The sequence below is a fragment of the Adiantum capillus-veneris genome, chromosome 19 (genome assembly GCF_014529385.1).
Source record: "Adiantum capillus-veneris isolate H3 chromosome 19, ASM1452938v2, whole genome shotgun sequence".
In the NCBI taxonomy this organism is placed as follows: Eukaryota; Viridiplantae; Streptophyta; class Polypodiopsida; order Polypodiales; family Pteridaceae; genus Adiantum; species Adiantum capillus-veneris.
Genome location: NC_140949.1, coordinates 39,273,889 through 39,299,446, shown reverse-complemented (window position 1 = coordinate 39,299,446; position 25,558 = coordinate 39,273,889). Strand labels below are relative to the sequence as shown.

The 25,558-nt window shown below is 45.5% G+C and overlaps 1 protein-coding gene across 4 annotated transcripts in view; it reads right to left on the bottom strand.

Moving 5' to 3' along the window:
• LOC147433867 (uncharacterized) overlaps positions 1–17,906 on the bottom strand; it is a 145,914-nt gene extending 128,008 nt beyond the window's left edge. For all 4 annotated transcript variants that reach the window (XM_086490493.1, XM_086490494.1, XM_086490495.1 and 1 more), the window contains exons 1-5: positions 17,750–17,906; positions 17,580–17,669; positions 17,073–17,117; positions 16,867–16,965; positions 15,867–15,977 (exon numbers count right to left, since the gene is read on the bottom strand). In XM_086490493.1, the coding sequence (XP_086346619.1) occupies positions 15,867–15,977; positions 16,867–16,965; positions 17,073–17,117; positions 17,580–17,669; positions 17,750–17,866 (462 nt within the window). In that variant the 5' untranslated portion in view covers positions 17,867–17,906. The remainder of the gene's footprint in view (positions 1–15,866; positions 15,978–16,866; positions 16,966–17,072; positions 17,118–17,579; positions 17,670–17,749) is intronic.
• Between the last annotated feature and the right edge of the window lie 7,652 nt (positions 17,907–25,558).

Genomic DNA, 25,558 nt, shown 5'->3' with positions numbered 1-25,558 from the left:
AAGACGCAAGCACAAGAATAAAGATGGGATTTGAGAAGCTTTTCTTAAAAAAGATTTTGGTAAACATGTTTTCCGGAAAGAGGAGACGCTTTCCCACGAGGAATCTATGTCTGCATTGCATTTGTGCATGTGGTTGCATCCAGAAATGCCTGGGAAGGTTTTATTGAGTTTTGGGCACATTCAGACCATTTTCAAAATACGCCAGCCGCCCACTTAATAAGTGGGCAGCCACCTAGAAAATAAAGCAGCAATAACCATCCTGCTCGCCGATTTCTCTCCCCCTCTTTCTGGCAAAAGAGATATAAAAAAAAAACGGCCAACGATCTCTATGCGGGCAGCCAACGCTCAGCTATTCCTACTATGGCTAGGGAGCTATAAAAGCATCACACACCGTCTCTCAGAGGAGGAGTTGCCAACGCCAGCTAGAGGAGACTCTGTCGCCAGAAGACGCAAGAGATCGCGAGACTACGAAGCACGGAGGTTGCTTTTCCCGGGCAAAGAGCGATAGATAACAATCACATCAACGGACATCACAGGACATCACTTGACATCACAGGACATCATATGACAAATCACATTCAAATTCATTCCAAATCTCAGACCATGATTATTCAAAAATATTTAGTATTCACATCTAGATCCAGTCGGGACCTCATAGATGCCCGATTAACTAATCCTTATTGCAATCATGTCTGTAGAGATTTATGAGACCGAAATGTTGCAGTCATTTCGTCTTTCAGTTCCTGCAATCAAACAAGTCAAGTACAAATCAATCATTTTCATTTTCAGGAATTCCAGTTCATAAAGTCATACAGCAGAATACTGTCCGCCCAATAGTTTCCCTGAAACCCAAAGAAACATCAGTGATTCTATATCAAAAATCGAGGTATCTGTTGACAAAGGAGCGGGGTGACTCCCCTGTTGTGTAAGCCCGCTGCACTAGATTCGCCCATGCTCAAATCGAGGTTCTATCGGAGTAGACTATGCTAAACCGAATTCTTCAAGATAAAGTTCCAAAATCTGAGGAGTATCTGGTAGGTCCTCCTCCTCCACCCACTTTGCATCCAATGCAAGATAGTTCTTGAATTTACTCAGGAACCGCCTAATCACTTTACCTTTAATCTTTCTATCTTTGTGTGCCAATATCTGTTCTGGAACGAGTATCTCCTCGCTTTCCTCCACTTCAGGTTGCTCATCTAGCTTCCCATCATCGGGCACATTGCCTTTAAAAGGCTTCAAGAGACTCACATGAAAAGCATTGTGAATCCTCCAAGTATCGGGCAGCTTCAGTCTAAAGGAGACATTATTTATCTTTTCTTTTATCTGGAAAGGTTCATAGTATCTCATGCTAAGCTTTGGAAAAAACCGCTCCTTTCCCAGTTTCTTTCTTAGGCGTGCCTTCTCAAAACGTAAGAGCGCCCAATTGTCTTCCTTTAATTTCAAATCGCGACGGTGTCGATCTGCTGCCTTCCGGTGTCTTTCCTGAGATTTCGCTAAAGCCACCCGGACCTTGGCAAAAGCAGTGTCCAAGTCCCTCGTGTATTGGTCGGCTTTAAAATCTTATCTTTCGTGCAAAGGGTGAACCTTCGTAGCACCTTCAATAATCTCAAATGGCACCTTCCCCGTCGAAGAGTGGATCGTGTTATTGTAGGCAAATTCCAGCAAGGGCAAAAAAAAGTTCCATTGAGTCTTCTGATCAAAAATGTAAGACTTCAATAAATCCAATACAACTGAATTTGCAATCTCAAATTGCCCAACTGTCTGCAGGTGCAAAGAGGACGAGAACTGCAACCGTGTGCCAATGTTCTCCCAAATAGCCTTCCAAAACAAACTCGTGAATCGGGGATCTCTGTCAGAGACTATTGTCTCAGACATGCCATGTAATCTGAAAATGTGTGAAATGAACAGTCTCGCTAAATGATCCGACTTGATTGTTTTCTTCACTGGAACGAAGTGAGCCTGCTTGCTAAATCTGTCGATGACAATCCAAATGCCATTATGCCCATTCTGTGTCTTCGGGAGATCAAAAATGAAATCCATAGCAATACTTTCCCAAGGGCGGGTGGGAATGGGTAAAGGCTGTAACAATCCATGTGCTTTATGTCTGTCAAACTTGAGCTTCTGGCATACCAAGCAATTGCGTACAAAGTCGTCCACATCCTTCTTGAGTCTCTGCCAAAAGAAGTAACGCTCCACACCTTTCAATGTGGTGTCAATGCCGCGGTGACCCGTAAAAGGTGGACAATGGCATTCAGTTAGAACCTTTTCCCTCAATGGCAGTGTAACGCACAACATCGCTTTCTTCATCAAGTAGCCATTCCGTATGGAATATCCCGCTACTACCTCCCCGTTCTGTATTCGAGTGAAAACATCAAAAAAATCTGGATCTATGGCATACCGATCGATCATGTCCTCGAAGCTTCTATGATGAATCGCGGAAATAGCCAAGACTAACGGCTTCCAGGACAAAGCATCTTCCACCAAGTTCTTATGTCCTTGTACATGGACAATCTGGAAGTGAAATTGTGACCGGATTGGCCAGTGTGAAACGGCTAACGGCTGAGAGTTTCACCAGCAATTGGGAAGGGGAGGTCACCACGAGTTGGTCGGGCCAATCGGCACTAGAATCCGAGCAGTAAAAGGGTGTCTAGGCTCAGTTCAAAGTCATTTAGGCCCCTCGCTACACCTATAAGTCAGTGGGTACTAGGGAATTAACTCAAAAAAGGCAAACTGGACATGTGGCGTCTCCTGATGCAGCTTGCCAAATCTGCATGAAGAGAGGGCGCCCAATTAAAGAGAGGGCTGATTTTTGGAATATAAGTGTGCTACAGTGTGTGTGAGTAGTGGGTGCATGTGCTCACAGCTTTAATGGAAAGCTTGCCTTCTCCCTTGCTCTATGTAGCGCGACGATTTGCTCTCGCGCATCTCTCTCTGCCCTTTGCACATATGGTAATGCCCCACTAGTTGGGCTTCTCAGATGACCATGTACAATTCTGGGGGTTTTATGCGCGGTTTTGCCAAGGAAAGAGCCTTCTGTACACGAACCGGATTAGCTAATTGTGAATCCCCTTCAGGTACGCACAATTCTATCGCGAAGGAATGCGGAAACAGAGAGTTTCCTCACGTGAAAACTCGTCCAATTTAAAGGGGAACTGTCCCATTGCGTACGGGAGCACCTGAGACACGTGTAGGCGTGCTCGCTCCGCTCAAAACGGTCCAAAACAGAGAATTACAGCCTGCTGTGTTTTTCTGCAGGTTTAGGGTTTTGCACCTAAACTGTAGGGAAGCGCCAGGGGAGCCTCGGAAAGGCCTTGGGATGCGTGTACAAGGCAATAGGCACCTAACAATGGAAAAACAGAAAATTACAGCATGCTGAAATTGACATGCAGCTCACTGGAAAGCTTCCATACCGCAAGGGAAAGTGTCCTTGACGTGTACTTTTGACCTACACGGATTTTTGCGCCGTTATGTTGGCGAAATTGGGTCAAAAACCTGCAATTACAGCCATGGACAGGTTTGCACAGCTTAGTGAGGGTTAGGTGCAAGCGTTCGGATCGTTTATTTGCCAAGGGAGCCTCGAGAAAGCATTGGGTGCACTTGTACAGGACAATTTAGAGAGATTTCCCGCGAGGAATCTCGTCTAATTCAAGGGGCAAGTGACCCTACAGGTGCGAGAGCTCGATGGCTATTCACAGAAGCGATCGGCACGCGGATCGGAGCGCAAAACAGAGAATTCAGCGAGCTGCAATTTCTCACCAAGTTTTGCAAAGTGCGTGGAAAGTCAATGTTTACTTGGGATTTTGTCCGTGGAGACTTCTACTGTGGTTATGTTGCCAAAATCAAGTTAGAGCAAAGGAATTTCAGCCCGATAAAAGTGGGACAGCTTGTGGAAGTTTACAGGTTTTTCTTAAGTATAATAAGAATAGAGAAATACCGAAAGGGGCGCCAGTCTTTGGGGCCAACATGGTGTCGTTGTCAGCTTGGTAACGCTCTAGCTGCCAGGCCGTGGTTTGTCTTCAAGTGTTGAATTCCAGTCATCACAGGCTTATTCGTGAAGTTCCTTTGTGTCCTAAAGTCTAAAGTAAAGTTTTGGGTGAAAGCCAAAGTCCACCGCCCTACAGGCCGGTTTCAGCCTCATCCTTGGAGAAGACTATAATGTCATCAAAGAAGTGCCGACAAAAGATCTGTACTCTCTGAAAATCCTATCCATCATTCGGTTGAAAGTAGCTGGAGCATTGGTAAGGCCAAAAGGCATCACCAAAAATTCATATAAACCGAAGCTCGTCCGAAAAGCTGTCTTATAGACATCTCTCGGCGCGATTTTGATCTGATGATATCCACTTTTCAAATCAATCCTGCTAAAACAAGAGAATCCCTGTAGTCGGTTAAGAATATCATCGATCCTTGGAATCGGGAATCTATGCTTGATGGTGATTTTATTGAGAGCTCTGTAATCAATGCACATTCTCGAAGATCCGTCTTTCTTTAAAACCAACAACACCGGAGAGCAGTAGGATGAAGTACTCGGCTGGATAAGACCCTTTTCCAAAAGGTCTTTCACATGGTTCATAATCTCTTCATTCTGGGCTCGACTAAGACGGTAAGGTGGCCGGTTCGGTGGTTCGCTTCCAGGTATCAGATCAATGGTATGATCCTTAGAACGAATGATGGCAACTCAACTGGCAAGCCCTCAAAAAATCAATCAGCATGAGTGTGGAGAAAATCTTGGCGTTCTTTATCAAGTTCAGACAGATTCGTTCTGTATTCATCATTTAACTCTTTCAAGTAGATCGAGTAAACAACAAACTGGATTTCATTAATTTGGAAACAGTCGAAGCCAATACAATAGGGATAGACTCGCCCTTCAATTTTACATCAAGTACAATTTTTCGGCCCTTTTCATTTGTCAAAGTCGCTTGCTTTGCTCAATAATCGACCACGGCGTTGTTCTTATGGTACTAGGGGACTCCTAGGAGGACGTCACAACCTTTCGAGGGCATTATGTATAAGTTCTCATGCCCCAAATACCCCTGACAATCCAACCGAAGTTTGCCAATGATAGATGCCGCTAGAACTGCCTCTGCTAGTGGTCCCATCCGATAGCGTGAAGTTGGTCTTAGCTCCTCCATCAAAGAAAATCAGGGCGTCTTGATCTTTCACTTTGCCCCAAGCTCGGCAAAATTCTGTACTTTCATCAATCGAGCTTGGGTCAGTACCCATGCAATCTGGAACCAGTCCTGCTTTCATCTTCCCTTTTCTGCCACGTTCCTCAACTGCTCTCGAACTCTCTGGCCTGTCTTCATGTTGTTCTTGATGTGCCTTTTTAGGGCACTTCACGGAGACGTGCCCATGTTCTTCGCATCCAGACAGTTCCCTTCTTTGATGTAATTGGCCCTCTCTCAAAGAGTGAGCCGGGTCCTGTATCCTTGTCTTTCTTGTCCTTGAAACTCTCTCTCTTTCTACTTTCATTGTTAGAAGTCTGTTGGGTCCTCTGAGTCAAGATCTCATCAGGGGGTAAGTTAAATTTCCCGAGTGTATCGACCCATCAATTCTTGAATAGAATTAGACTTTTGTTCCAGGCAGTAGTCTCGGATCTCTGTAGAGAGTCCGCAGCAAAACGGCTTAATCTATTCCTTAAACAAGACCTTCTTAAATGAAGAGGTTGGTAGAAAAAAGTTCCAAAATCTCTCGCAATAAGCGTCCAAAGAATCTCCCTTGGTCATCCAAAGATGATTCCAAGCGGTTCGTATATCTCGTTCGTACTCCCGAGTCAGCCAAGAAGAAATAAAGAGCCTTTTAAATTTCAACCATTTAACTGGAGCTTCCTTCCTCAAAAGAAGAGTGGACCACCATGTTCGAGCATTTCCCTTAAAGAAAGATGTAGCCCTCCTAATCTTGGAGTGCTCTGAGAATACCCTCCAAAGAAAGCTATGTCAAACTGCTGAATGAAGGCCAAAGCCCTCGCAACATCTCAGAACCCAGAAACGGATTCAAATTTAATCGACTGTCCACCTTCATTGAATTCTTTCACTTTCTTGCTTTTGTCTTCGAGAAAGTCGTATTGGTTGGCTCTATGAAAGTGTTTCTTCTTTGCATAAAACATGTGATCGTCGAAGTCCAAACTGTCTGAGGATGACTCCTATGTAGAACTGTCAGAAACTGGTCGAAATCTAGGCTTCTTTGCCTTTTTCTTTCCCTTTCCGAAGCTTTGCTTTTTGCTTCACTTTTTGCCTTTTTTGTCTTCCTTGCTCGAGTCAGAAGAGCTAGAAGGACTATCAGAAGAAGAAGAAGAAGAAGAGCTGGGTAGTCCTTCAAATCGTACACACTTCTTCTGCTTTCTTGCGGATGCAAAAGAAGATTGACGACCCAAATAACCCGGGAAGTCAGTCCCTTTCTTATGCTTTTTCTCTTGCTTTTTGGATTTGTTGTTTGCGTCCAAAAGCCGGCTGATCTGTGTCTGGACCACCTCTTGCAATTCTTGCTCTGTAAACATCCTCGAAGAAGGAGGTTTCTTGATTGCCGGTTTGATGGGTGGTTCTGTGGCTTTCTGTCACTTGGTGTGCACTTCGGCGATGGATTGCTGAGACAAAAATTTTACAAGTTTCGGATCCTTCGCAATTTTAATCATCTGCTTTGTGCACTCGTCAACCTGCTGTAGACGTTCCATCTCTTCAAGTTCGTACTCAGTAGGCCGAGGTGGCCCGTACTCTTCCTCTGTTTGTTCATGAAAATCTTCTTCGTCATCTCCTCCCGCATTGGCAGATGCAGAAGAAGTTGACTAATTCTTGTTGGAATCCATAAGTGTCGCGAGAAAAGGATCAGATTTCCCGGTAGAAGAGAAATTGGCCGCGCTCTGATACCATTGTAACACACTTGGACACCCCAAGTCAAGATTCTACCGCGACACAACAGAGATTCACTTCAAAACACTTCACAAAGGCAACACAGCCCGACGTAGTTCCGTGCCCAGAGGTATTGGCCCCAAAGACTGGCGCCCCTTTCGGTATTTCTTTTTATATTAAGCTGTGTTCAAAGTACAAGAGAGTCGACAGGCGCTCACTCTCACACTCTGTGTCCAGATGCTCTGAGTAACGAGGCCAAGCCCACTTATTTATTGATACAAGGGATGTCCAAAAGCAGACCCCAAAATCTTTTGACTCCAAAGCTTTATGCCCCAAAAGCAATTCCTTAAAAATCTCTCATCCAAAAGCTGCTAAAAACAGCCAGCGTAATTTACGCAATTCCGTACAACGTACTGACTGCCATGTCATCATCGTATTTTTCGGTGATCCGTACGGCCTGCCATGTGTCGGTCAGCCTGTTGGTGCAATATCCGGGCAGCGTGTGAGTGTGTGTCCGGGGCTAGCCACGTCACCAGTTTGTGACATTGTCACAAATTGCTGATGTGTCAAGTCAGTGAAGAGCAGAGGCAACCTTCAGATCTAGCCGAGGGGCCTAAACCCTAAGAAGAACAAGCAACAGCAAAAGAAGAAGTGCTACCAACTTATGGGACCTCATCCGATGGGGCCCAAGAAACATAAAGGGATTAAAATAAAGCAAGATCCACACACATACACGCGCATGGACTGATGACGTGGCAGCTGTACGGGCAGCCCTGAAATTCCGTTGACAATGCTGACGTGGCAGATTTCCGCAAAACACGCTGGCAGATTTTGGCGCTAGTACTTTTTGGACCAATTGCTTTTGAGTTTGGAGCTTTTCACTGTAACTGCTTTTCAAGCCAAGGGCCTTTAAATATGAGGTTAGGGCTCATTCTCTGACACACTTTTGGGAGAAGGTGCAGAGCGTGGGGTACCGGTTTGTACTGTGTTGATGCAATATAAAGAAATACCAGAAGGGGCGCCAAGGTTTGAGGCCAATACTCTCTGGGGTGGAATTCTGCCACTGTGTCGCGTGTCGTCTCTCTCTTTCAGTTCACTTGTTATTGAAGTGCTAAAAGTCTGTTCAATCTGTTCTTTTCTATTGGCACATGGTACCTGTCTTGTGACAGTGGTATCAGACCCTTTCAATGGTCAAAACCTGAGGCTGAAGCATTTGCATACCTCAAAAAACGCCTCACTAAAGCACCTATTTTAGTGGCTCCAAATTGGTCTCTCCCTTTTCATGTGCATACTGATGCCAGTCAACTGGCTGTGGGTGTTGTGCTGACTTAGCCTAGTAAGGAGTACAACCTGGATCGCCCTGTTCACTATGCAAGTCGCCAGCTCACCAAAGCAGAGCGCAACTATAGCACCACAGAAAGGGAAGGTTTGGCTATGGTGTATTCTTTAGAAAAGTTTCGTCATTACTTGTTAGGGGTTCACTTCACTATTATCACGGATCATCATGCGCTACGCTATCTTTTGAATAAACCCCAAGTTGCAGGATGAGTCTGGAGGTGGCTACTGATATTCCAGGAATTTGATTTCGAAGTAGTCCTTAGTCCAGGCAAGCGGCACATCATGGCCGACCATCTCTCTCGCATACATACAAGTGAGTTTGATACTGGGGTTGATGATGACTTTCCGGATAGTCATCTCTTTAAGGTCAACACAACCCCAGAATGGTATGGAGATGTGTTACATCAGCTCTCTACTGGCCTATATCCTGAGAATGCTTCTCCCTTGCAAAAAAGAAGACTCTTGCTGAAGTCTAGACCCTTCTCTTTGATTGGCGGACAGCTCTACAAATCTGGGCCAGATGGTGTGCTGCGCAGGTGCGTCTCCCCTCATGAAGTAGACCACATTCTAGAAGATGCACACTATGGTCCTACAGGTGGCCACTACCCTGGTCACATCACGGCGCAAAAAATCTTACAGACCGGCTTATGGTGGCCCTATATATTTAGAGATGCTATTGCTCATGTCAAGATTTTTGATGTGTGTCAGCGATGTGCATCCAAGCCTAGCAAGCAATCCAATCGCCCTCTGCAGGTGTCTATGGCGCGGTTGCCCTTTGAGCGATGGGGCTTGGACTTTGTTGGTCCAATTACTCCACCTGCTCAACCCGGCAATCGTAAGTATCTCCTGGTAGCAACGGATTATGCAACAAAGTGAGCCGAAGTGGTGGCTACCATCGACTGTACAGCCGCCACTGTCGCAAAATTTTTGTATGAAAATATTTTTTGCAGGTTTGCGTGCCCTCTGAAAATCACCAGTGATCGAGGTAGTCATTTCGTCAACGACCTGATCTCCACACTCCTCACAAACTACAAGATTTTTCATCGCAAATCTTGCTCTTACTATCCTAGAGCAAATGGACAAGCTGAGAGCACTAACAAAGTGCTAATCGCTCTTCTCAGGAAAACTTGTCACTTGCATCCAACTTCTTGGGCTCAGGCTATCCTCGGCACAGTTTGGGCTTATCGCACCTCCTTCAAGGCAACCACTAACTACACCCCATTCCAGCTAGCTTTCGGTCTAGAAGCAATTGCACCATATGAGTTCAACTCAGGTTCAGCAAGAGTGGGAAGTGTTCGCGTCACAGCAGGGATTGCTTTCGCAAACCTCTCTCGTCTCTCAATGTTAGAAGAAAGCAGGATGTTAGCTTCACATGCTTTGCAAGCCAAGCAACTTCGTCGCAAAGCGTGGCATGATCGCCACCTCAGAAAGCCGAAAATAACGCAAGGAACACTGGTGCTACTCTATCAAGCTAAATATCTGAAAAAAGCTAAGAAGTTGGTCCCAGCCTGGCAAGGGCCATTCATGGTACAGGAAATTTTGCCACAAGGAGCAATCCAGTTAGTAACTTTGGACAATGTTCCATTGCCGCTGGTAAATGGCTCTAGAATCAAGTGCTATTATCCCTCATCTGAGTAACAATCTACAGTCGTCTCACCACCTGTAATTGTTAGGCAGTAATTGTTATGCCTAATAGGTTCTGAATCTCTCATCTCTTTTCTTTCCACTCTCCTCCCACTAGAACCGGTGTTCTGTTAATGTCTCTGAAACACTCTGATACTGTGATATGTCCTAGAAGTATCCACATTTCCTCCTATAAATCCCTTCTCTACATTGTGTAATTTGGGAACTTGTCTCTACACTGTAATTGGGTACTTGTCCCGCATTGAACTTCTTGTGTAAACCACCTTGATGGTCATGTTTTCTATATTATTTGATGCTCTTACTGGGAATCCCAAAATTTACCTTCATACTAACCCCCCTTACTTCTTCCTAAGCCTGGCCATTTCTACTGCCTCGCCCCATACAGAGTGCCCTTCCCTTCTCCCAATTCATCCCCCTCCCCAACTAGTCCCCTTCCCTCTTCCCCATTTCGTCCCTCCCCTCTCCCATTTCGTCCCCCTTCCCCTCTTCCCCAATTCATCCCCCTCTCCCCAACTCGCCCTTTTTTTACTCTGGCCGAATTCGTCCCCTCTCCTCTCCCCAGTCCCCTTCCCCTCTTCCCCCCCTTTCCCCTTCCCTTCCCCCTCCCCATTCCCCCCAGTCCCCCCCCCCCCCCCATTCGCCTGTTTTACTCTGGCCCAATTCGTCCCCCCCCTCCCCTCGCCCACCTCTCCCCCTTCCTCATTCGCCCCTCCCTCCCCTCTCCCCTTCCCCCCCCCCCCCCCCCCCCCCCCCCCCCCCCCCCCCCCCCAGCTCGCCCTGTTTTACTCTAGCCCAATTCGTCCCCCCCCCCCCCCCCCTTTCTCCCAATTCGCCTCCCTCCCCTCTCCCAGTTCGTCCCCCCCTCCCCCAACTCGCCCTTTTTTTTTACTCTGGTCCAATTCGTCCCCCAACCTGCCCCAACTCGCCTTTTCTCCTTTGCCCAATTCGTTCCCCCCTCTACCCCAATTCGCCTCCCTCTCCCTCTGTCCCAATTCGTCACTCTACTAGTTCGTCCCTCCTCCTCCAAACTCGCCCTTTTCCCCCCTATCCAACTGGTCCCCCTCACCAATTCGCCCTACCCCTCTCCTTGACAAACTCGGTTGTCCGGGTTCGTCAAACACAAACTCGACCTCTACCCTTTTTTTAGCGGCTTTATTCGTGAGCCTTCCCTCCAAAGTAACCCTAATCACAACATCTCTCGCCGCTCTTCCCAATTCGACCGCTTGCTCTTCGACTTCTTTCAGCAGTTCTCGGCTTCTTCGCTTCCGCTTCTTCAAAAGCAGTATACAGTAATTGAAGAGTTATCACATGTATGCAAGTGTGGATATGTATGCAATTGTGGATCAGCTTTTGAGTTTGTTCAGTGTCTAACGTTCTTCTGGCTGTGCATTGGAACAACTTCAGTCACTCAGCAAGGAGTCAGCAAGATGTGCACATCAGTTAGTGTCAGAAGTTTTGCAATTATCATGGCGGGTAGCAACAAACCTTCCAGAAAAGCAGTCAAGAAGCCACCACCTCAGCAGCTGAGTTCTGCTGAAGAGGAGGAAGACTCAGAAACTAGTGGCCACGATCTGGATGACTTCACTTCAAGTGATGCCAGCGATGAAAGTTACAAAGCCTCCCCAACCTCAGAGTCGGATTCAAAAGTTGTCTCTGAATCGGATGCGTCCAAAGAAACAAATGTGAAAACAGCAAAAGTAAAAAGAAACGCAATCATGAAATCATCCATCATGAGATCGGTTGGCCTATTACATCTAAAAATCGCACACCATTCTCCTTGGTTGTTTATCTACAAACGCCTCGACCATCTCTAAGCGAAATCCTCTCCAAGGATCAGCTTCAGACTATGGATCTCACAGCACTGGCCGATGAGGATCTCCCAACCGCTGTTTCAGTTGTCCCTGTTGAGATGATACATGATCTTCTAAAGCACTTTCCCAAGGTCAGAGGCCATAAACTCACTGCTACAAGGTTAGAGGCCATGCTATGGGTATGACCACCTTTCCATCTGTGAAACCTGCTACCCGAACTTTCTCTTAGCTTTCCAAGGATGCCACCATTCAAGCATGTCAGGAGATGCTCAGTACGGATCACCCAGATTACGAAAGAAACAAACAGCTCTTGGCAATCTTTAGATACTATTTTTTAGCTAGAGATGCCAAAGAAGATAAAAGAAACTGAAGATAAAAGAAAATGTGAACTGCCCACTACATTATCACATTGGGACGGCCTTTATTGTTTGCTCCATGCCCAACCCTGTGGATTTCATCAGATTCTTTTTTCATCGTTAGTCTAGGGACAAAAGGTTTCGGGTCCAAGTGAGGTTTGTGCAACTTAGCTTCAAATGTTTCGTTGCACCTCTGTTGACATGGGTCATAAATATACATGTTACATCAGACGAAGTAGATGAGGATACACGAAGTGTGCAAGGGAAAAGGAAATCCTTAAACATTCATGCTGATCCTAAAATCACGAAGCAAAAGAAGATCAAAGCAAAGGTGACTAAAGATACAGCAGAGTCTTGTCTCTTTGCCAGTATCGGAGAGCCAACAGACTAAGGTGACACATCTTCCGTGGCGTTCTCTGTCTTCCACCCCTCTCTCTACTGGGCCAATGTCTACTTCCAAAATTCATGACAAATCGGCGGCTTCTCCCTTGGAGATTCCTCTACCTTCTTCCCCAATATATCACTGACTCCACCTGCAACCACCATCTCAGCTCCTACTCTACTAGTAGTACCTACTCCTAGCGAGCCCCCTGTGCCACTTGGGAGTCCTCCAGTATCATCTTCAAGGGTGGCCAACTCAACTTCTCTGCTATACCTTTCGAAGAACGTATTACAAGACTCCAGGAATGCTATCGCCACTATAGAGCTTGGAGCGGAACAGTTAGCTGCCACGCATCAGCGCCTCTGCCATATACGCAGCTATGGAGGGATCTCTGAAGGTGGCAGAGAGTGCCATCTTGGATCAGGATGCTACAATTTTCGCTCTACAACAAGCTTTGAAAATAAAATCAGACATCATTGAAGACCTTAAAGCACAAGTACAAGGATTTCAGGAAATGCTTCTACAGGCTCCGGCTCAGGCTGGCGTGGGGTTTGGATGGACTAGATTTGGGCCACCATTGCATACTGCGGGTCCTTCTTAGCACTTTATGGGACTCTACACACAACCTCTATTTCAGCCTCCAGTTCAGTTCTACAACCAACAGTATTCTCAAGGGTTTCAGTCATCACCATTCTCACATGCATAGCGTCCCTTGCTGCGACGGTACAGCTGGTGCACACCGCCATGGATGTGTCACCCACCGTCCTCAATACACTGCCGGACAGGTGTTGCCCTCTACCCTGCAGCAGCTGGCGGCTCCTTTCACAGGCGGCTAGGTTATGGACAGCAGAGACCAGTAGCCTCTAGTCCAGCAACGAAGTTCCACCATCGATTTGATGGCTCTACCGCCAGAGACCGATCCTTCGGGTGCAGTTGTAGCGACTACTCTTTCTCTGGGATGAGGGATTGACAATCTTTTCACCATGGCAGTACAGTACTCATTTATTGTTGCAGTTCGGTCTTTTAGCAGTTTCAGTGCTTCTCTCACCAAGACGGTGAGTGGTTTTGTGGCGGGCAACCTGTAGCAAGGCTTCAATGTCACTTTCACAGGACACACAGTTAGTACAGTTGGTCTGGTCCGATTCACACTGGACGGACTTTCTGGACGGCTGGGCAGTGTCACGTGGCAGGGATAAAAACGGAAGACGGTGGTCTATTGGAGATCGTGGCCAGGTCACCACCACCACTCAGTTCTTAGATGGCTGGCATTTATGAGCCGTTGGTGGCTCTTTATGGGGGTACATGTTAGTAGTAGTTGTTGGGTCAGAATTATCATCTTCTTCATATACGGTCTTGGGTCGTCGTCTGGGGTAGCGAGTTGATACACAGCACACCATCCCTGCACATCTGAGCCTCGACACCCCCATTGTACCTGTGAGTCCTGGGTTGGAGCTGAGTGTGCTGCCACCCCAGAGTCTATATCGGTTCTTTGAGATAGTCGAGTCATATGTCTGGTCTAATGTTGTGTCTCTGTGAGCTCAGTTGTTATCTATTGTTCCTTTGTTTTCAGTCTGCTTCGAGTGAGATTGTCACGCACATTGCACTGAGAAGCACCCACTGTAAAGAGCACGACACACTATCCGCGCTACAGATATGCTATAATCACGGACGATTACTTTCTTTCAAGAAGGGGGGATGTCACAAACTGCTGACGTGTCAAGTCAGTGAAGAGCATAGTCAACCTTCAGATCACGGCCGAGGGGCCTAAACCCTAAGAAGAACAAGCAACAACAGAAGAAGAAATCCTTATGGGACCCCATCCGATGGGGCCCAAGAGACAAAGGGATTAAAACAAAGCAAGACCCACACACACTAGACTCATGACATGGCAATTGTACGGACAGCCCTGAAATTCCATTGACAGTGCTGACGTGGTAGATTTCCACAAAACGCGTTAAAAGTGCTGACGTGGCAGTTGTACGGATTTCCGCAAAATGCGCTGGTAAATTTTGGCGCTAGTACTTTTTGGACCAGTTGCTTTTGAGTTTGAAGCTTTTCACTGTAATTGCTTTTCAGGCCAAGGGCCTTTAAATATGAGGTTAGGGCTCATTCTCTGACACACTTCTTGGAAAAGGTGCAGAGCGTGAAGTACCGGCTTGCACTATGTTGATGCAATATAAAGAAATACCGAAAGGAACGCCAAGGTTAGAGCCGGCTAATTTCCAATTTCCTAAACTTGGCCAAATATCTCTAGTATGTGTACTGGAATGAGAATCTCTTCCACTTTTAGTTGCTCATCTGGCTCCTGTCCACTGGTTCTTCACCTTTGAAAGGTCTCAAGAGACTCGCATGGAATACATTGTGAATCTTCCAAGTATCTGGTAACTACAGCCGGAAGGATACATCATTTATCTTTTCCTGTACCTAGAAGGGACCATAGTATCGCAGTACTGATCTGCTTCAGCAATCTTCTCCTTGATGCTTAGAATCGGTGGAACCTTTCTGAAACCCTCGACAATCTCAAATGGCGCCTTCCCCATAGACGTGTGAACTCTGTTATTGTAAGCAAACTCCACTAGAGGCAAGTACTTCTCCCATTGAGTTTTATCATCAGAGGTATAAGACTTCAACAAGGCCAAGACTTCAACAAGGCCAAAACCATTGAGTTTGGCTATTTTTTATTCCCCCTCTATCAATGGATGAAATGAGGACGAGAAGTCAAGGACTGAGGACAAGTGAGTTGAGTTTGTTCAACTGGATGCTCATTTAATGATGCCTGCAAGCTCGTGTGCGCAAATGGCCGACAAGGGATGGTGAGACCTACAAGCCTTGATTGCTGATGTGAGCTGCTGTCAGGTTTTTCTGACAGCAGCTCACAATCTATGTGGTGGCGCTCTCTTGAGCAGCCTGACCACAAGAAGCAACTTTGCCATGCCTCGGCCCGGCCCTCAGGATGAGTTCCACCAAGGGGGGATCCTTGAAGCCGGATCACTCCCAAGAAGGCTATCAAGCAATGTTCACCTTTCTTTACTCTCAATTATGTTGTTTCTATGGATCACCCCCCACAAGGCTATAAAGCAACATTCACCAATCATAACTATTTAATACACTGTTTTTAAATACATTGTGCCTATCCCAAAGGCAAACATAAAACAACGACCTCTTCCACAATTGTCACTGATTAAAAGGCATCGAAACTCAGGGAAAGATAAATTAAGATGCATATCAAAATATTCTCACTAATGAATAATGTTCCTACATGAGTGTTCAACGGTTTGACATGCTTATGACTGGCAGATGCATGTGAATAGATAGGAAGCACAGCCGAGAAGGACCAGACAGAGCACTGAGCCCTTGAAGCACCATCCAGTGCAGCACTGCATCTGCAATTGATTATTGCATGTGATTTTGGTTTTTCTTAACTTTCAGTTATTATCCAGCAGTGGAAAATTCTTGACATCATAAATAGAAAACACCAGTGTCTTTCTAGTACCTTCAAGTTTTCAGTCAACTGAGAGCGAGTATCCATCAAAGCTCTAAGCTCATCTTTCAAGTTTTGTATCTCAGTAGATTTCACAGATGCCTCTCTCCTAAGATCCTGAACCTGTAAATAAACATCCTTTTTGACAGACATTGAACAAGCACATCTGTTTACACATGAGTTCTAATCTATGCATTCTCATCAATGTGTACTTGCACCACCCAGTGTGACATTGGTGCTATTTTATATGGAGTTGATGAATAACTGCATAAATTTCATGTTTTGTAAGTTGTATATTTAGCAAGATCACCTAATTCTGGATCAATTTGGTTCACAAACACATCAATCTGGACCCATTATAGACTAGATTTAAGCTAAATCAATCATTGTGATATGTGTACTCCAGAAACTGGGTGTAAATGCATGGTTGTATTGTGACTGGTATATGCGAAAACCATTAGAAGCAAAATAATGTTGGGAAAAGCTCTCGCGCTAGGGAGGTGATACAATATTAGTTTCAAACATAATTTGAAAGCTTGCAAGGACTCCTCACATAACCGTCCCTTGTGACTACATGGACTCAAAAATTTGTAGACTTCGTAAAAAGCTTAAGCACTTTTAGTTGTATAAACATGTTCATAAAGGTAGTATATATTGTATTGAGATCTATTGACAGACATCAAAATTTTCTGCTTTGCTTCAAGCACGGCACATTTTATCTAGATGACAATGCCAACAATTGACTACAACAAGATTGCAGAAGACGAACTGCATAAAAAGCATTGTGTTAAACTACTGTGTACGATGACTCTTGCTACTGCCACAAAATGACATAAGCTAGGAAGCCGTGCTAATTTCGGTAAGTCCTGGCTAGAAAGCCATGTTTTTTAGATACCTTATAATAAAATTCTTTGGCCTCTGTAACTGGTGGAGATCCATTGTTCTTTTCAGCTTATGTTGCAATAAAGTGTACACAGAACTCACTATGCAGAACTTCAAAATTGCTGGCTACCTCTACTTCAAGCTGACAGTGAGCTTCATTTCCCTTTGTTATCTCAGAAAGCAACGAAAGAACCTCCTCAGCATGTGCAGCCTCTAGTTTTTTATGTTTCTGCCATAGGTCAAGAAAAAGAAGGTGCAAGTCTAGTTTGCTTTATTTGGGAGAAGAAATCGCAGAATTATTAAGAAGAGTTTAACAACTCATCAAAAAATTGAAACCTCCATCAGCAGCTGGAAATCTTGTCGTGATGAAGCCTCTTTATCCTGAAATATGAACACAGACAAGGCCGTTTAGGAAGTTTGAGCACAAATGAGAGACAGAAGAGTAACCATTGAGAAAAAAACCCTAACTTAATAGAGCTAAATCAAACAAAAGGAGACCAGCTATAAAAGTTGCATAAGAAAACAATAGAAAATGCTAGAAAACGACTTTAAAATAGTACAAACGTAGAGAAAAACTAACTAGAATGTCCATCAATGAACAGAACACAACACACATCGTATTATTCGTGAAAATACAGTCAGACACAAAGCAAATGAGGAAGATGCTTGCATTCCGTAAATGTCTAACAAAAGGAGGCTATCGAAGGTGTAAAGGAGCGCCTTGTGCAAAGAAACCAAGCTATTTTGAGTCTGAAAAGTGGCCAAGAACAAAAAGGTCGTAATTGTGGAGAAACACCTTGCAAGAGCTGCGATGAACCAAATGGCTGCGTAAACAGGCTGTACCTTGAGCATTTTGACAGACGCGAAGAAGTTCTGAAGCCCATACTTGAGCTTGACAAATGAAATGTCCGAGGCATAGTCTGCAGCTTGTATCTGCAAAGAAGAAACAAAAGGCTTGATGTTGAAAACCAAAACTCGCACCTTGCCATATCCTGCAAGGTATGGTGTGGCACCTGCTCATCTCCTAGGCAAGCCATTGATCTGTCAGAGATGTGAACGAGCTTCGGGCTGGCGCCACACAAACGTCTGTCTCGACACGGGATGGTAATACAAATACTGGTAGGCGTCATATTTATTGCACAGGATCTTCCCAGATTCGTTCTCTGAGGATAGTGCACATTAAAAGAAGCTCTTTAAGATTCGAACTCTAACCCCGCATGCATAAGGGATATCAAGCTAACCAACTCGTCATGCTGGTTTATTTGCATGTGAAATACTTCGGTACTTTATAAAAAAAATAAACTCCCACAACCTGCTTCTAGCTGCGTGCCAGTGTTTCTGTCAATGCCGAACACATGCAAGTTTGCCGCCCTGTTGCTTGTCCTCACGCTGCTTTCAATTGTTTCCATCTTTGCGTTGACATCTGACAGCTTCGCGCGATAGATTTGACAAATTCTCAATCGTTGCATCTCACAAGATTCACCTAATAGTTTCTTTTCTAAAAACCGTAGGCACATACTACATTGATTTACTTATAGCTAGCTCGGGTGACTGGCCGGTCTCGCTCGCTCTTACCATGACACACATCGTATTTAGGCTGAGTTCACATTGGGGGGCAAAAAAAACCGGATGGAAGAGATGCAAAATGCACACTTCCGCCACCCAATTGTTCACATAGAGGGTGGAACAAAAGGCGACTCTATTTTCTTCCGCCTTCTTGTGTGAACATTGGGTGGCGGCGGAACAAATATGTTAAAGTTAAGCTATGGTTGTTAAAGTTATCATAAGAACTTTTGGAGGAAAAAAGGGTGTCGAGTCAGATGTCATGCACACGTGGAGGGTGGAAGTCGTTTTGGGGGGGGGGGGGGGGGGGGGGGGGGGTTCGGAAGAAAAGGATAGAGTTTCTTCCATGCACTCGCAGCTGGGAGGCAAGGTTTCTGCCGCGCATTGTGAACGGCCCATCTGACGTGGAAGAATCAGATTGGCTACCTGCACGCACTCGTTTGCTATCGCCGCGCACTGTGAACCCGGCCTTATAAGACTTGAATCTGTCATTGCTCACCAAAAGTGCCTTTGTCACATTACATATTTTCATGTTCATTCATGTCACTTCTTTTATAGTATAAAAATTCCTCCAATGCAACATAAATATTGATATTTGGATTATGAGCTCCTTAATCAATAGCTCATTGGTGTTTGGACCTTGTACGAAGTGGTTACCATCATATGACCATATTCTAAGTACCGAACAGTTTGTCCCACTTCGCCCTCGGGAGAGAGAGAGAGAGAGAGAGAGAGACGAATGGGAAGTCGCAAGGCCAGGGGCCCTCCAACTTATACATATATAGTATCTAATAGGTCAATTTAGCCTTTAGAAGACGTGAATATAGCAATTTAGTTCATCTCTCTCTCTCTCTCTCTCTCTCTCTCTCTCTCTCTCTCTCTCTCTCTCTCTCTCTCTCTCTCTCTCTCTCTCTAGAGGACACCCCCATGCCGTTACACATTCCCCCTCACACTCATATTCATACATCAGTACACTTTTATGCTTTTTTCTCTATTTAATCGAACATCCTATTTATTTGTCTGTCTTATCCCTCTATTTTCATCTTTTTATTCTCTCTCTTTATATCTTTCTCCTGAAGGGGATCGGGGAGCACCACAGACAGAGAGTGAGAGAGAGAGAGAGAGAAGGAGACACACACACGATGTGGGTGGGGAGACTATGAAGTGACAGCTCCCCCTATACAGTATACTCACTATAAGTATAGGGTAACAGTGGGCGGGCGCCCATGACCTGGGCGACCGGTCAAGGCACATAGGCCTTAACCCCAACAACCTCCCACTTAAAGGCCAATGTGCCTTTAAGCAAGATCTACTAGTGTACAAGTAATAGAAGGTGAGATATTCTCTCAACCTATGCCCACTGACTCTCGATGAGCTAGTGTATCCGGCTCTACTGATAGACAAACATCCCGCTGCGGAAGCCACACAGAGCTAGCTCCAAGCTCTGCAATGAGTCTACAAGAGCTCATGCACTCCTGCAAGTATCGGTCCTATACCTGCAAACCTCCCCTATGCTCTATGCCGAGATCAGTCATCGAACAACTAATCAACCCTGCTGCAAATGCTCCCACTGCAGCTGCTATGTCGGGCCTCGAGATCAACATCTCGTACATGAGGACACCGAATGTTGATGCAACCCTGGCAACCTCTGCCACCTCCAACTCAGAACTCAACTCATGGCAATCCTGTCCCCTATCATAGAGACCATGGCACTCTGACTCCGAGCTCTGGACATATCACATGTGTACCAAGAGTATCCATCTGTCCTGAATCTGCATCAAGCTCTGGCATAAGCATATCAAGAAATGACTCCACAATAGCCGACATCTCAGCATCCATGTGAGTCATCTCTGTCATCACCTTTGATGACTCATCCTGCTGTGACTCACTAGAGTTGTCCCGCTTTACCTGTGCATCCGTAGACGCAATCTACACAACAAGGTCACTGCTCTGCACTCCATGCAAAGCATCCTGCAACCCACAAGAAAAAGAGACTCGCCTGCTCTCTCGCTCTCTACGTGGCTGCATGATCACAGAGACAACACCGTCTCTCCCGTGATCCACATGCAATGGGTAACCTGTACCACTCCTGGCACCTCTTGCAATCACTAGCGAACCCAAATGCATCACAAAATCTCGCTCTCGTAGCGAAATTTGACATCCACAATCTCTAAGCTGACCAATCGAGATCAAACTCACTGTCAAATCTGGTACATAGCATACATGTCGTAACAAGTAAGATGCACCACTCGGTAATGATAGTCTCACATCTCCTGCACCTGCTATCGCATGCACCGATCCATCGGTCAAACGTACACTGCCAAGCATCCCTCTAAAATAGCTACAAAACCATTCACGATGCGGTGTGACATGAAACATAGCATCTGCATCTAGCAACCACTGTGAAGGGAGTGCACTATCCACATGTATATCATCTCGTGCATAGCTCAAGGTAAAAGTGACATCCCCGTCACTAGTATGCTTCAACACTACATCTGCCTCAACTGTCAAAGCAACTGAGTCATGGCATCACTACATACATCTCTGAGACTGCCATGTCTCCTACAATGTCGCATACGACGAAAACACTGCCGTCTAACGTGTCCAGAATGACCACAATACCAACTTATCACCTGTCGGCGTACTCGTGAATGTACATGTCTCACACGAGTCCTTGATGACTCAGATCTATCATACATATCATGTAATCTACGCCAAAGTTCTCTCGAAGTAGTCTCATACATAACAAAAGCATATACAGATTCCGCAAGGTGCAAAGAGAGTGTAGATAGTGCCATCTCCTCTAGCTCCTGCCACTGATCGTCAGACATGTTTGAAGGTCTACCTGCATCACCACTCAATGGTCGATGCCACCCTCGTCGTGTCAATGCATCAAGCATACACTCTCTCCATGCTGCAAAGTCTGACCCATCAAACATGCACATTTCGGAGAGATCATAATCTGAGCGATCACCTGTCTCTGCCATGAGCACAATGTAGCAAACTAGAAAGCAAAACCACCTCACCAACAACACCTAGAAACTGTCTACAAATATGGCCAGAAACACAATGTAAAACCTGTGAGACACACTCCAAAATAGAGCTCCCACAATGTCAATACAAGCCTCGCATGCTCTAGTATCACACTGCAATCTGTGAGCTAATCACCAAGCCCACACTGTGCGGTATTGATGCATACACATGCACAAATCTCCCACCTGCAGAGAACACCGCACGCAAATGCTGAGGGCAACCCGCAATCTCTACCTAGATCGCATAAATGATACGCATAAAACTCCTGGGAAAATTTCGCCAAAGTTTCGACACATAATGGCTATCAACACAAAATAACCATTGTCCTGCAAGCTCAATACAATGAGCAATCAATGCGCATCAAACTACACTCAACATACATGCATAAGCTCTGCAAAACTATGGCAAACAATGCTTGAGATCACAAGACTCTCCCACCTGAGAGCAAACCACTGTCTCAAGCAAAGAAAGATACACAACTCCTCACTCTTGCAAGAGTGGATATAAAAACACAAAACTGTGTCCAAACTGACAAAACCTGTCAATGTGAGAGCCAAGCTCAATCACAAACTATGGTGAGTAATCTCCAACCACTATCCCACAAAAGCATACACAAAGCAAAAGCTCAAGACACCTGCTGTGTCGAAACCGATATGCAAGCCAAAACAGTGCAGAAGATGTCCTCAACTGCAAATGGCAACACCTGTGGGAGTACTAGACTCAACCTGTAGCCGGGAGTCAAAACTCGAAGCTCCAAATGGCCGAGCACACACAGCTCAAGACCAAAAAAGCAGAGCAAAACATGCTCGCAATGCACCACCCAAAAGGAAAAACACTGCACACAAATCCTGAGTGCTATAAGCAATCGCAATCCCGATCGCACCAACAATGCGCATAAAACTCTTGGGAAAATTTCGCCAGAGTTTTGTCAGTAAAACGGCCACAAAACCAGTAACTAAACTGACTGCACGCTCAAAACCATGAGCAACCAAAGCGCATCAAACCGCACTCCAAATGCATGCACCAATCTTCACACTTTGCATACATCATTGCAAACACCTGCAAATCTAGTACACAAAATATCTTCTCTACCTGTGACTGCCAAAAAACATGCTCGAGGCATACATTGTCAAGCTCAAAATGCAATCACATTAGTCTCCCTAAGCATCAAACCACATAAGGCATACATTGTATCCTCCCACCTGTGAGGAAACTTGCAGCAAATATCACTCTCACATTTGAGAGCAAACCATGTGTGGAATCCTCGACACACAATAAATAACTGCTGCAGCAAAAAATTCAGCATTCAGAATTTTAAAATTATGATATGACGAGCGCGTCCGGAGCGTGCCAAAACCCCATGGTAGACTCCTGGATCACATGTATCTGAGTCCGGGTGTGAAAGCTATGCCAAAAAACCTCCGTTTCGACCCAAAAACGCAGCATAAACTGCCAAAAGAGGGCTGAAAAATACAGCTCCTCAACCATAGCTCGAATGAAGTTTTTGATGGCTCGAATGTCTTCAAAAAGGGGGTAAAACAGTAGGACGCCTGATGGAAATGCTCTCGAAAAGCTGAATTTGCGATGCCGAAGTCTAAACCCTGTTTGCACTCTTGAAAGTGCGCACGCGCGAACGCGAAAACAGCAAGCACAAAACCTCGCTCTGATACCAATTGAAGGGGATCGGGGAGCACCACAGACAGAGAGTGAGAGAGAGAGAAGGAGACACACACACGATGTGGGTGGGGAGACTGTGAAGTGGCAGCTCCCCCTATACAGTATACTCACTATAAGTATAGGGTAACAGTGGGCGGGCGCCCATGACCTGGGCGACCGGTCAAGGCACATAGGCCTTAACCCCAACATCTCCTTCCCCAATTTTTCTCTCTATTCTCTCTCTTTCTCTTTTTCATCTCTTTATTCTCTCTCTTTCTCCACTTTGTGACGTCTCTGTCTCTTAATCTTTTACCGTGTGAGGCTGCCTATGTTCGAGGATGAGTTGCAGGGCAGGCAAACCACTTCAGCTAAGTTAGACCAAGCCCGGCAAACCTGTAGGTGTGTGCATGCTACAACTTGGAGCAATCCATTGGTGTTATGATCTGAAATGTGGAAGTGTGACATACTATATCACGTGTGATGGCGATGTCAATGTAATGGAATTGGCCTATTTAATTTGAGAGTAGCGGAAATTAATGAGAGTACTTTTGAGAAATGACTTTGTGAGCATAGCGGGTGAACATAATTGAAGATAGCAACATAATCATAGCAATTAGCTAACTTGGCATGAACAATACTTTTGCAAGAGAAATAATTTAGAGAACATGAAAACAGTTGAGGACCGGATTTATGTGGAGCCGGTCCCCCCTCCAATAGGCATTTGTATTATGATTTCTCCCATTAAGAGAGACTTGTTACAATACAATCTTTGTGTTCCTTGTGACCTAAGTGATGCAATGAAGATGGAAAGCTTCATGCATCACAAACATAACATAAACTTGAAGAAAGCTTTAACTATTCCAAGCCTCAGTCCCAAGACCTCAAACACCTTCGAAGGTGGAGAGAGCTAGCAGGGAATGAGGGTAGGGAAGAGGAAGAAGAAACATTCCGTAGGAGAAAGAATTAGTTCCTCACTTATCATAACTCTTGTTGCTAGCATACATGATAGCATAGTAATGAAGAAGAAGGAGATGGCAAGTTTAAGCATTGAAGCATGGCTCTTGGTTGGATTTGCACTCCATATCCAAGAGTGTTGGTGTAGGTTCTCAACCTGTACTTGCTTGGAGAAGGAGAGGGAGCTCTTGCACTTTGCATAGCACACAATGAGAGTGTTTGTGAGTGTGTGTGGGTGAGTATACCCCCAAAGCAACCCCCTAGCTTGCTTGGGTCGACCCCCCCTTGTAGCTCATGCTTGAAGCTCATTAGACCCCTCCAGGCCTAGCCAATCACAAGAAGGAGGCATTACAAGCAGCAAGGGTAGCCTTGAGACAAGTGTCCCCCTTTCCCCTTTGAGAGAGAGGGCTAGATAAATGCTAAATCAATTAATTAAATCTCTTAAATTATTATTGGACCCCTTGGATGGCCAACCAATAGGCTTCAGGCACACCATGAGGGCAACATGAGGAGGAACTTGACAAGTGTCCCTTTTGCTTTCTTTGTACCATGCATGCCTTGTGTGAGTGTGTGGGTGTTCTCTCTCATCCCCCCTCATGTAGGGCTCGCCCCCTTCTTGTAGGGATTGACTTTTTGACACCTCAAGCCCCTCATGCATAGGCCCAGTTCTCACCACAAGCTTGGCTCATAAGCACTTTAAGCTTGGGCTGGGTTCTCACCTCAAGTGCAACCCTAGCATCTCAATAATTAAGCACCTCAATCATCAAGCACCTTAGTCATCAAGCAGGACAAGCACCTCGAGCTGGGTCGGATTCCCGCGAGGGTATCGTGCATTGCATCCGGGTTTGATCTTCCAATGTGAAGAGTGCACTACCAAGCAATAGGCCATGCATCGTGCTACCACTTGTAGAGCTTGATATTCCACGACGTGCCATTCATGTCGGGCAATGGCTTGAGAACGCAGGAGAAGTGCAGCTAGGTATGGCTAAGTTGAGGTTGTAGAACACGGATGAGGCCACCACACATTAATTCTCTATCATCTCTACATGCCCCTCATCAGCTGGTGATCAAAATTCTAAGAAACATAATGCGGGTGATATTGTGTGCAGTTGTGCTGCTCTTTTCTCCCTACTCTCACTAGTGCCTTGTATTTCTCCTGATGTTATCGTGCATAGCGACACCTACCCTCTCTTTCAAAATCCAAACTGATACGCAGATGCAACTCGCCTTGAGGTGAAGTCTTTACCATGAAGGCGATGCATCTCACCTGCTAGTAATGGGGCACTCCGCATGGAAGAGGCTTGAGCAGCTTAGCCTTCTACTCCTTCTTGTCGTTTAATGCGGGAGACTTCTGCGAGAGAGAGAGAGAGAGAGAGAGAGAGAGAGAGAGAGAGAGAGAGAGAGAGAGAGAGAGAGAGAGAGAGCAAAAGAGACATGGGTGTCATGCCTTGTCGAACATCAAAAGAGCCCGTGTATGTTGGTTGAGGCGTAATTGTCATACGAAGCAGAAATGGCAAGCAATGGTTGCGTTCCTAGGAGGTTTACATATGTCAAAAGCTGCCCTACGAAGGAAAGAGGAGGGAAATTTGCAGTTGTCACCTTGAATGACTACCTCT